Genomic DNA, 12,189 nt, shown 5'->3' on the forward strand with positions numbered 1-12,189 from the left:
CACAGGACTGACGGCTAGAGGAGGGGAGTCTGGGAGGCAGGACTCCTGGGTTCTATACCCAGCTCTGCGGGGGGACGGACTGGTGATTAGAGTGCAGTTTGGGGTTGTCTGGGAGTCTGGACTCCTGGGTTCTCTTCCTGGGCCAAGTCCCTGCCCCACTTTGTGCCTCAGTTTCCCTTGGTGGAAGTAGGGATCCTGGCACTTTGTAGAGCTGGGTTTTGTGTGGTGGTGGAGACCTCCCCTGCGACGCTGGGAACATTTGGGCTGGCCAGAGGCCAGGTGTGTGAGAGGTGCCATCAGCTCAGGTACAATAACCGCTCTGTCATTGTCAGGGGGAGACATTCCCAGGGGCACACGGCCTTGGCTTTTCCAGCACCGGCCCCGGTCCACCCCTCTGCCCGGCACACATCAGCCAGATGGGGCTGCCTGGAGCTCCCTACGGGTGGGTAACGCCACCCCCCAGGGCAGGGGGGCAATTCCCTGCAGTTGGCATCCCGGCGCATGGGAATCTGCCCTGCAAACTCTCTGCTCGCACAAGCACCCTTGCACACTCAGCTCACTCACAACCTTGCACGCTCACCTTCCCGCCTACATGCACTCACACACAGTAACACATGCAACCAATCTGATATTTCCTCGGGGGGATACACACCCTCCCCCCATGTGTGTGTTCTGCCACAAACACACCTTCTCCCACAATCCAAGTGTCACACACAGAGGATGCCCCCTTCCTCCTTCCCCCTCTATCCACTAGACCCCCCCTCCCCTCCCAGAGCCAGGGATAGAACCCAGACGTCCTGCTCCCAGCCCCCTCCTCCGCTCTAACCAGTAGACCCCACTCCCCTCCCAGAGCCTGAGATAGAACCCAGGCATCCTGCTCCCAGCCCCCTGCTTTAACCCACTAGACCCCACTCCCCTCCCAGAGCCAGGGATAGAACCCAGGCATCCTGGCTCCCAGTCTCTCTCAGCAGTGGAGGTGGGATGTCGGGCAGCAGGTCCTCACGGCCGCTCTCCCCCCAGGAGATCCTGCGCGAGGGCGACACGGACCGGGACGGTGAGCTGGACTTCGAGGAGTTTGTGTCTTACCTGCAGGAGCGAGAGCGCAAACTGCGACTCATGTTCCACAGCCTGGACCGCAACAACGATGGTACGGCCCCCTGCCCTCCCCCGCCGCCTCTGCCCCTCCGCCGCCTTCCTTCCCTCCGTCCCGTCCCCCTGCCCCCCACCACCTCACTTCCCTGCGTCCCCCACCCCACTGCTCCCCCAACCTCCCCTCCCTCCTCCATTGCCTCCACTCCCACCCTTCTCCCTCCCTCCATCCCCCTCCTCACTGCTCCCCCAATGGCCCCTCCCTTCCCCTTCCATCCCTCTCTCCACGCCCACCCCCCTGCCGCCTCCCTTCCCTGTGTCACCCCCCCGCCATCTCCCCTCCCCACTGCTCCCCCAACCTCCCCTCCCTCCCCCATCCATCCCCCAATGGCTCTTCCATCCCTCCCTCTGTCCCCCACCCCACCGCTCCCTCTCCCCCTTCAATCCTGCCCTCCCATCAGCCCTCCTCTCCCTCTTTCCCCTTCCTTCTTTCCTGTTTCTTCCCCCCAAGCCCTGCCCTCCTCCGGCCTTCCTCCGTCTCCGCTCCCCCCTTCTCTCTGGCCCCGGTTGCTCCAAGCCCTACGCTCAGTGATGGGGGCCAAGACGGCTTGGAGCTTGGGGATCTCCTTGCAGCTGCTCCCTGCAGGGCAGAGAATAGCCAGGGCACAGAGGAATCTGGCCCCACACCTCCCCGCTCCCCAGGGCCACCCGGCCCCACCCCCTCATGCTCCCCAGGGCCACCCGGCCCCACAGCTCCCCGCTCCCCAGGGCCACCCGGCCCCACCCCCTCATGCTCCCCAGGGCCACCCGGCCCCACAGCTCCCCGCTCCCCAGGGCCACCCGGCCCCACAGCTCCCCGCTCCCCAGGGCCACCCGGCCCCACCCCCTCATGCTCCCCAGGGCCACCCGGCCCCACACCTCCCCGCTCCCCAGGGCCACCCGGCCCCACAGCTCCCCGCTCCCCAGGGCCACCCGGCCCCACCCCCTCATGCTCCCCAGGGCCACCCGGCCCCACAGCTCCCCGCTCCCCAGGGCCACCCGGCCCCACCCCCTCATGCTCCCCCGCGCCACCCGGCCCCACAGCTCCCCGCTCCCCAGGGCCACCCGGCCCCACAGCTCCCCGCTCCCCAGGGCCACCCGGCCCCACCCCCTCCCGCTCCCCAGGGCCACCCGGCCCCACAGCTCCCCGCTCCCCAGGGCCACCCGGCCCCACCCCCTCATGCTCCCCAGGGCCACCCGGCCCCACCCCCTCATGCTCCCCAGGGCCAGCTAGTCATGCCCCCATCCAGTCCCTGACGCTCCCCCATCTGTCCCCTGGGCATGGGGCTGGGCATGGGGCTCAGATCTGCCGCCTGTGCCAGGGGGCTGGGAGCAGGGCCCATGCGCCAGCTCTACACCAGTCGGGGGGACCCTTCGGGGTCCCCTTTGCACTGCTGGAGGGGCCCGAGTGACGGAGAATCAGGCCTGTCTCGGTCAGTTCCAGCTTCCTTCCCTGGCTCCCTCAGGCCGTCACCAGCCGAATCTGGCTCCAACGAGCCTCCGACCCCACCCAGGCTCCTGGGTTGCTCCCTCAAGCAGCCCATTGTGTTTGAAAGGACGATCCTGAATGGGACGGGGCCCGGTGCCAGGCTCAGCCCCGCCCGGGGCTGCTCCCGTCCCTGTTCGCCTGCTACCAGGTGATGAGCCCCTGACATCAGCACCTCGATCTTTGCTCATTCTGTCTCTAAAAGGAGGGAGTCTAGTGGTTAGAGCACAGGGAGCTGGGAGCGAGGATTCCTCAGTGCTGTCCCTGGTTCGGGGGGGGGGAGTGGGGTCTAGTGGTTAGAGCAGGGGGAGCTGGGAGCGAGGATTCCTTGGTGCTGTCTCTGGTTCGGGGGGAGTGGTGTCTAGTGGTTAGAGCACGGGGAGCTGGGAGCGAGGATTCCTCGGTGCTGTCCCTGGTTCGGGGGGGGGAGTGGGGTCTAGTGGTTAGAGCAGGGGGAGCTGGGAGCGAGGATTCCTCAGTGCTGTCCCTGGTTAGGGGGGGGGAGTGGGGTCTAGTGGTTAGAGCAGGGGGAGCTGGGAGCGAGGATTCCTCGGTGCTGTCCCTGGTTCGGGGGGAGTGGTGTCTAGTGGTTAGAGCACGGGGAGCTGGGAGCAAGGATTCCTCGGTGCTGTCCCTGGTTTGGGGGGGGAGGGGGGTCTAGTGGTTAGAGCAGGGGGAGCTGGGAGCCAGGATTCCTCGGTGCTGTCCCTGGTTTGGGGGGGGGAGTGGGGTCTAGTGGTTAGAGCAGGGGGAGCTGGGAGCCAGGATTCCTCGGTGCTGTCCCTGGTTCGGGGGGGGGGGAATGGGGTCTAGTGGTTAGAATGTGGGGCTGAGAGCCAGGATTCCTGGGTTCTACCCATGGCTCTCGCAGGGGAATGGAGTCTAGTGGTTAGAGCAGGGGGGAGCTGGGAGCCAGGGCTCCTGGGTTTTATCCCCAGCTCGGGAGAGGTTCTGTCTGTCTAGGAGCTTCTTCCCCTCTCGGTTCCAGACCAGTTTCCTGTTGTGTCTGGCTGCTCGGGGGGTGGCAGGTGTCCAATGCTCCCTGTCGCCGGGGGGATGGGTGCGGAGCGCTGGGCATGGATGAGATCTGGCTCCCAGAGAGAGACGGGGTTGAGGGTCAAGTCCAGGCGGGTCTAAGGCCTGAGGCTGCGTAATGAGTGAGATATAAATATGGGGGCTCAGTTACCTTGGGTGTAAACCCGACGGAGTGGAGCGACTCTGCGTTTACACTGGTGGTGGTGAGAAGGGAATATGTCCCAGTAAGTCTAGTAGTGGTGGGGCGGGGGCTGGGAGTCAGGACTCCTGGGTTCTATCCCTGGCTCTTAGAGGAGAGTGGGGTCTAGTGGTTAGAGCAGGGAGGGTCTTGACTCTGGGAGCCAGGACTCCTGGGTTCTCTGAGAGCCAGGACTCCCGTTTCCGGCACCATGGGCCCCCAGTCTCAGTTGAAGGCTTCTGGGCACTACCATAATAACACACACCGTGCCCCCAGCTTCAAGGGTCTCGTCATACCCCTCGTCCATGGCCTCCTTGCTGGGACTGCCAGCGCATGGGGCCCTTCGATGGGGCCCTGGGGTCAGGAGCTGGACTGAGCCCCAACCCACTCGGCCCACATGGGAAGTGGTGGGCGGGGGCGCAGGGCGTTTGACTGGAAGCCGCTTCCAGCCTGAGACGGGGCTGGATCCGGGCTGGTGCCGGGGAATTAAACGACTCCCGGCCACTTGATCCCCACCCCCACCTTTTTAACCCCCCCTTCTGAGCCGGGAGCTTGTGTGGGGGGGGTGTCTCCCTCAGCCCCATATCAAGGATGAAGCTGGAGCCCCTGCTCCCCGCTCTGGCCCTTGGGATCGGTCCCGTGTGGTGGGCGCCAGCCCATGATGGGGAAGGGGGCAGGGATGCCGTGCCGTGTGTGGGCAGCGGGGAGATGAGAAGCAGGCGCAGCTGGCGTCCCTCCCTGGCAATTTTTAGCCTGGAGGGTGGGTGGCTTTTCAGTCCTCCCTCTGCTGGCGCTGTCAGCTCGGAGAGACACCTATGGGGGGATGGCCCAGCCTGTGAGCCAGCGCCCGCAGGGCACGTCTGCTGCCGCCGGGCCTGTGCCAAGCAGGGCCGGACTGGGTCAGATCTGCTGCCACCGGGCCTGTGCCAAGCAGGGCCGGACGGGGTCAGGTCTGCTGCTGCCGGGCCTGTGCCAAGCAGGGTTGGACGGGGCCGGGTCTGCTGCCGCCGGGCCTGTGCCAAGCAGGGCCGGACGGGGCCGGGTCTGCTGCCCCCGGGCCTGTGCCAAGCAGGGCCGGATGGGGTCCGGTCTGCTGCCGCCGGGCCTGTGCCAAGCAGGGCTGGACGGGGTCAGTGCTTGGATGGGAGCCCTCCGAGTAGCAGGCGGTGATGTTGGGGGGCTCCCTGGGGGCTTTTTTTCCTCCTGGGTCAGGAATGAGCCAGTCCCTTGGGGCGCGCACTAGGGGGCGCTCTCCCCAGGCATGCCGTGTGAACCCCCGTGTGGCACAAGGGGGCGCTGTGCTTCAGGGTGCGGGGTGGCTCTCCCCTCCCCGTTGAGGTCTGGGCAGCGACTGCCGATTCTGTAGCACTTTTGCAAGTGACAGGGATATTATTGGCTGCATTCCCTGATTAAATTCCACCGACCTCAGCTCCCCCCTGCAGTTTCTTCTTGGCTCAGGATTATCCGGCACAGCCCTGCCTATGCTGCAGTGCAGCGCTGGCCTGTGCTGGCAGGCGCCCGCCGCGTCCCACCCCAGAGGTGGCTGCCTCTCCAGAGCAGGTTGGAAACAATCCCTGCGTCCCCCCTGCGCAGAAGTGTCTGAGCACCTCACAAGCCCCATCTTCCTGATAGGGGAAACTGAGGCACACAGCACTACAGGAATCTATAGCAGAGCAGTGAATTGAACTCAGCTCTGCCAAGGCCCAGGCCTCTGCTCTAACCCCTGGGCCATCCTTCCCGCCTATGTAGGGGGTGGGGGATGGGTCTGGATAGGTTAGCTCTCGTCTCTCTGGTTCAGGGGTTACTGGGATAGTAGTGGATGGATGAATGATCTTGGGATGGGAGTGGCACAGGATGGGTGGATGGGGCTGGCGGAGGATGGTTGTGTGGATGGGGCTGGCTGAGGGCAGTGTGTAGATGGGTGGATGGGGCTGGCGGAGGGTGGGGGGGTAGATGGGGCTGGCACAGGATGGGCGGGTGTGTGGATGGGGCTGGCACAGGATGGGTGGATGGGGCTGGCGGAGGGTGTGTGGATGGGTGGATGGGGCTGGCAGAGGGTGGGTGGGTGGATGGGGCTGGCACAGGATGGGTGGATGGGGCTGGCAGAGGGTGGGTGGATGGGTGGATGGGGCTGGCACAGGATGGGTGGGTGGGTGGATGGGGCTGGCACAGGATGGGTGGATGGGGCTGGCAGAGGGTGGGTGGATGGGTGTCTGGCGCTGGCACAGTGTGGGTGGGTGGGTGGATGTGGCTGGCACAGGATGGGTGGATGGGGCTGGCAGAGGGAGGGTGGGTGGATGGGGCTGGCACAGGATGGGTGGATGGGGCTGGCAGAGGGTGTGTGGATGGGTGGATGGGGCTGGCAGAGGGTGTGTGGATGGGTGGATGGGGCTGGCACAGGATGGGTGGATGGGGCTGGCTGAGGGTGTGTGGATGGGTGGATGGGGCTGGCAGAGGGTGGGTGGGTGGATGGGGCTGGCACAGGATGGGTGGATGGGGCTGGCGGAGGGTGTGTGGATGGGTGGATGGGGCTGGCACAGGATGGGTGGATGGGGCTGGCAGAGGGTGGGGGGTGGATGGGGCTGGCACAGGATGGGTGGGTGGGTGGATGGGGCTGGCACAGGATGGGTGGATGGGGCTGGCAGAGGGTGTGTGGATGGGTGGATGGGGCTGGCACAGGATGGGTGGATGGGGCTGGCAGAGGGTGGGTGGGTGGATGGGGCTGGCACAGGATGGGTGGATGGGGCTGGCAGAGGGTGTGTGGATGGGGCTGGCAGAGGGTGGGTGGGTGGATGGGGCTGGCACAGGATGGGTGGATGGGGCTGGCAGAGGGTGTGTGGATGGGTGGATGGGGCTGGCAGAGGGTGGGTGGGTGGATGGGGCTGGCACAGGATGGGTGGATGGGGCTGGCAGAGGGTGGGTGGATGGGTGGATGGGGCTGGCACAGGATGGGTGGATGGGGCTGGCAGAGGGTGTGTGGATGGGTGGATGGGGCTGGCACAGGTTGGGTGGATGGGGCTGGCAGAGGGTGTGTGGATGGGTGGATGGGGCTGGCAGAGGGCGGGTGTGTGGATGGGGCTGGCACAGGATGGGTGGATGGGGCTGGCGGAGGGTGTGTGGATGTGTGGATGGGGCTGGCACAGGATGGGTGGATGGGGCTGGCAGAGGGTGTGTGGATGGGTGGATGGGGCTGGCAGAGGTTGGGTGGGTGGATGGGGCTGTGCGAGGATGGGTGGGTGGGGCTGGCGGAGGGTGGGTGGATGGGGCTGGCACAGGATGGGTGGATGGGGCTGGCAGAGGGTGTGTGGATGGGTGGATGGGGCTGGCACAGGATGGGTGGATGGGGCTGGCAGAGGGTGTGTGGATGGGTGGATGGGGCTGGCAGAGGGTGGGTGGGTGGATGGGGCTGGCACAGGATGGGTGGATGGGGCTGGCAGAGGGTGGGGGGTGGATGGGGCTGGCACAGGATGGGTGGATGGGGCTGGCAGAGGGTGTGTGGATGGGTGGATGGGGCTGGCAGAGGTTGGGTGGTTGGATGGGGCTGGCACAGGATGGGTGGATGGGGCTGGCAGAGGGCGTGTGGATGGGTGGATGGGGCTGGCAGAGGGTGGGTGGGTGGATGGGGCTGGCACAGGATGGGTGGATGGGGCTGGCAGAGGGTGGGGGGTGGATGGGGCTGGCACAGGATGGGTGGATGGGGCTGGCAGAGGGTGGGGGTGGATGGGGCTGGCACAGGATGGGTGGATGGGGCTGGCAGAGGGTGGGTGGGTGGATGGGGCTGGCACAGGATGGGTGGGTGGGGCTGGCGGAGGGTGTGTGGATGGGTGGATGGGGCTGGCACAGGATGGGTGGATGGGGCTGGCAGAGGGTGGGGGGTGGATGGGGCTGGCACAGGATGGGTGGGTGGGTGGAGGGGGCTGGCACAGGATGGGTGGATGGGGCTGGCAGAGGGTGTGTGGAAGGGTGGATGGGGCTGGCACAGGATGGGTGGATGGGGCTGGCAGAGGGTGTGTGGATGGGTGGATGGGGCTGGCAGAGGGTGGGGGGTGGGTGGATGGGGCTGGCACAGGATGGGTGGATGGGGCTGGCAGAGGGTGTGTGGATGGGTGGATGGGGCTGGCACAGGATGGGTGGATGGGGCTGGCAGAGGGTGGGTGGGTGGATGGGGCTGGCACAGGATGGGAGGCTGGGTCTGGCGGAGGGTGTGTGGATGGGTGGATGGGGAAGGCACAGGATGGGTGGATGGGGCTGGCAGAGGGTGGGGGGTGGATGGGGCTGGCACAGGATGGGTGGGTGGGTGGAGGGGGCTGGCACAGGATGGGTGGATGGGGCTGGCAGAGGGTGGGTGGATGGGTGGATGGGGCTGGCACAGGATGGGTGGATGGGGCTGGCAGAGGGTGTGTGGATGGGTGGATGGGGCTGGCAGAGGGTGGGGGGTGGGTGGATGGGGCTGGCACAGGATGGGTGGATGGGGCTGGCAGAGGGTGTGTGGATGGGTGGATGGGGCTGGCACAGGATGGGTGGATGGGGCTGGCAGAGGGTGGGTGGGTGGATGGGGCTGGCACAGGATGGGTGGGTGGGGCTGGCAGAGGGTGGGGGGTGGATGGGGCTGGCACAGGATGGGCGGGTGGATGATACCACAGCAAAGCAGACAGCGCTGAGCCCTCTCTCTGTGCCTCGTAGACCAAGAACTTCCTAGGGCCGGATCCCGCGCCGCCCCCCCCCCGTGCTCTGCCCCGGCTGCTCCATGCCCTGGGATCTCAGCCCGGCCCCGCTGGGCCCCATGCCGGGCTAAGGGCCTGGCCAGGAAATCAGCTGGGGATTAATGCTAAGGACCTTAGTTCCCCGAACTGAACTGAGCCCCTTATGTAAGAGCCCCACAGAGGCCCCTCGCGGCTGGCACATGGGGGTGGCTCACGGAGGCCAGCGGCTGTTTGATCTTGGGGATCCCTGCCCAGGTCGGGTGAGGGCCCCCGAACCGAAGCCTCCGTGGGCCCTGGGCCCCTCCAGGCATGTGCAGGGGGTGAGTGGCTCCCGTCAGCACTGGGCCGGGGAGACCCATCGGCTGCCCCTCCGCTCCATTCGCCTGGCACAGCAGCGCGTTGGCAGAGCTGGCAGCTGCAAGGGCTGGTCCCCCTGTGGGCACGGGCTGTGCCCAGCTGGGACCCAGCAGCTGGCTGCCCCATGGGTGGCTTGGGGCACCGCCGGCTGGTCCCTCAGGGTGGCGTTAATCTCTGCGCCAGGGTGGCCAGTGAATTGCTTCACCTAGATAAATACATTTCTCTCCACTTTCCCCTCTGTTCCCTTTTTCCTTCCCTTCCTCCGTTCTCCCGTTCCCTTTTTCCTCCTCCGCCTTTCCCTAGGGAGGGCGTTTTCTCAGTTATTCTCCATCCCCCTCTCCCCTCGCACGCTTTCATTTTCTTTTTCTCTCACTCTTTCTTCCAGACAGGATTTTCTTTGATTTGCCTTCCCCTCCGTCCCACTCCCTCTCTCCTCCCCTCCGTCCCACTCCCGCTTTGACCTCCTCTCCCCTCTCTGGTCCGACCCTCCACCTTTGACGCTCTTCCACCCCGCCCAGAGTGGTGCCCGCCGGGCAGGAAGCAGCCCACAGATCCGCGTGCGGGCACAGACACAAGCACAGACGTCTCACCGCGCAGGGCCGGAGACACGCGTGTGTTCACACTCCTTGTGCACACACACGCCCGTGCCCACACGCACGCACGGCCCCACGTGCCCGCCCGCAGATCCAGACCTCGCACCCGGAGCCCAGCTGCCCCCATTGGCGTTCCCACCCGCTCGGGACCCCCTAACGACACCAGCTGCGGAGCTCAGGGCAGACTGGGGCTGGGGCTCTGGGGGGCTGAGCCAGGGTGGGTGAGTGCCCCCAGTCTCCCTCCTCCCCCTCTGGGCAGACCTGGGGCTTTAAGGAGCTCCCAGCCCCTGGCAAGCTCACTGACTGCAGCCTGGATTGGCCCCTCCCCGGCTGCCCCCTGCCCATGCCCCAACCATCCCAGCCTCAGCTCTGCCTGCTGATCTCCCTGGGCCTGCAGCGTGGGGCGGGGGGAGGCGTAGACCCCCCCCCCCCGTGTCGCGGTTCTGTTGATACCCCCTGTGTGCAGCTCTATAGCCCAATAGGATCCCCCCCTCCCAGCCCCCCCCCCGCCGAATCCACTCCCCCCACGGTCCCTGCTGACCTGCATGGTCCCTGTGCTTGTGCCCAGGCCAGATCGACGTGTCCGAGATCCAGCAGACATTCCACAGCCTCGGAGTCTACATCTCTCTGCAGCAGGCAGAGAAAATCCTCCAAAGGTGAGACCGGGGCCCCCCGTTCCCCCCAGCACGGCCTGTACGCCCCCAAACCCTGCCCCGCCCCGCGAGATCAGCCTCAGCTGTGCCACGCAAGCTGCATTCGTTACTGCTGCAATCTAGTGGGGTAGAGATGGGAGGCTGGGAGCCAGGACTCCTGGGTTCTCGCCCCAGCTCCGGGAGGGAGTGTGATCTAGTGGGTAGAGCAGAGGGGCTGGGTTCCCGGACTCCTGGGTTCTCTCCCCAGCTCCAGGAGGGAGTGGGGTCTAGTGAATAGAGCAGGGGGCTGGGCTCCCGACTCCTGGGTTCTCTCCCCAGATCCAGAAGGGAGTGTGATCTAGTGGGTAGAGTAGGGAGGCTGGGTTCTCGGACTCCTGGGTTCTCTCCCCAGTTCCAGAAGGGCGTGTGATCTAGTGGGTAGAGCAGGGAGGCTGGGTTCCCAGACTCCTGGGTTCTCTCCCCACCTCCGGGAGGGAGTGTGATCTAGTGGGCAGAGCAGGGAGGCTGGGTTCCCAGACTCCTGGGTTCTCTCCCCAGCTCCGGGAGGGAGTGTGATCTAGTGGGCAGAGCAGGGAGGCTGGGTTCCCAGACTCCTGGGTTCTCTCCCCAGCTCCGGGAGGGAGTGTGGTCTAGTGAATAGAGCAGGGAGGCTGGGTTCCCAGACTCCTGGGTTCTCTCCCCAGCTCCGGGAGGGAGTGTGATCTAGTGGGCAGAGCAGGGAGGCTGGGTTCCCAGACTCCTGGGTTCTCTCCCCAGCTCCGGGAGGGAGTGTGGTCTAGTGGGTAGAGCAGGGAGGCTGGGTTCCCAGACTCCTGGTTTCTCTCCCCAGGTCCGGGAGGGAGTGTGGTCTAGTGGGTAGAGCAGGGAGGCTGGGTTCCCAGACTCCTGGGTTCTCTCCCCAGGTCCGGGAGGGAGTGTGGTCTGTGTATAATTTGCTCTTGAAACCAAAGATTATTTATCTATAAAATAATCTAAGTACAATTCTACAGTCAGGTCTTTCCATATGACTTGCCTGCTCTGAAGTTACTTAACATGCCAAGAACAAAGAAAATTCTTGCTGTAGTCTCCCTTGCCACCTCCACCCCACACACTGTATTACATAACTCAGAAAATTCCATTGCAGTTTTAAAAGAATATTAATATAATGCAGATGCTAGATTGCAAAACCATTAGTGTTCAGAGATCAAAAAGCAATTGTTTTAGTAGATTATTGACTTCATAATGACTCATCTTGGGGGCTGAAGGGAAGAAGCATATTCAAACACTGAAGCATTTTCAGTGTCAATGCAAGTGAATTAAATGCGGCTTTTAAAAATAAACCTTTCCAATGACATCACGTCATTTCATTTCTTTAAACCATATATGATGCCCATCAAATTATGATGATTCATACATTTATAGAAGTGCATGTCAATGATAAACTATGGCCACTGAATCTTGAAAATAATATAGTATGAATGGAATTTCCACTTTGCTGAAGAAGATTTACGTTAGCAGAAAAATCAAATTAATTTTAAATATATTATTACAACCACATGTCCAGATAGGTCTTTCAATTAGAGAGGTTCTAAGTCTTTATAAACATATTTCACTCCTGAATAACTTTGTGCCATAGAAGTTACTTACCAGTGACACATTTTAAACACTTCTTTTGGGTGTACGGTTTTTATGCATTCAGAAATAATTTGCTTTAAAGAAAAAAAGTCAATCTTTACTGCATGTGAATGGTGGAATTTCCCCTCCACAAATTTCTACCCTTCAGAAGTAATATTCTAATTCACATTAAAGTCTATTCAGAACAAATTTGGTAAGCTATATCCTGTAATAACAAATGGAGTTTAAAACAGATGGGAAGAGGAAATTTGGTAAAGAAACTGATTTCACTTTTTAAGGATGTAGAGACCATGGACAATTTGAATATAAATTTTCAAATCCAATTTCATTTGACCCATACATAGTAACTCTAAAAAAGCTAAGCATTATTTCTTGTATGTTCACATGCTTACAGTATAGAAATACAAGTAAAACAAAAAAAGTTGCATAAATGTTGTTCTTC

General features: G+C 62.8%; 1 protein-coding gene across 1 annotated transcript in view; it reads right to left on the reverse strand.

The window, feature by feature from the left end:
• Window positions 1-960: 960 nt before the first annotated feature.
• The window catches only part of LOC123353390 (syntaxin-2-like), a 48,499-nt gene continuing 37,270 nt past the window's right edge, over window positions 961-12,189 (reverse strand). The window contains exons 9-10 of the mRNA XM_044994421.1: window positions 10,022-10,107; window positions 961-1,086 (exon numbers count right to left, since the gene is read on the reverse strand). Of these exons, the coding sequence (XP_044850356.1) occupies window positions 1,083-1,086; window positions 10,022-10,107 (90 nt within the window). The 3' untranslated portion in view covers window positions 961-1,082. The remainder of the gene's footprint in view (window positions 1,087-10,021; window positions 10,108-12,189) is intronic.

Source organism: Mauremys mutica, chromosome 20 (genome assembly GCF_020497125.1).
Source record: "Mauremys mutica isolate MM-2020 ecotype Southern chromosome 20, ASM2049712v1, whole genome shotgun sequence".
In the NCBI taxonomy this organism is placed as follows: domain Eukaryota; kingdom Metazoa; phylum Chordata; order Testudines; family Geoemydidae; genus Mauremys; species Mauremys mutica.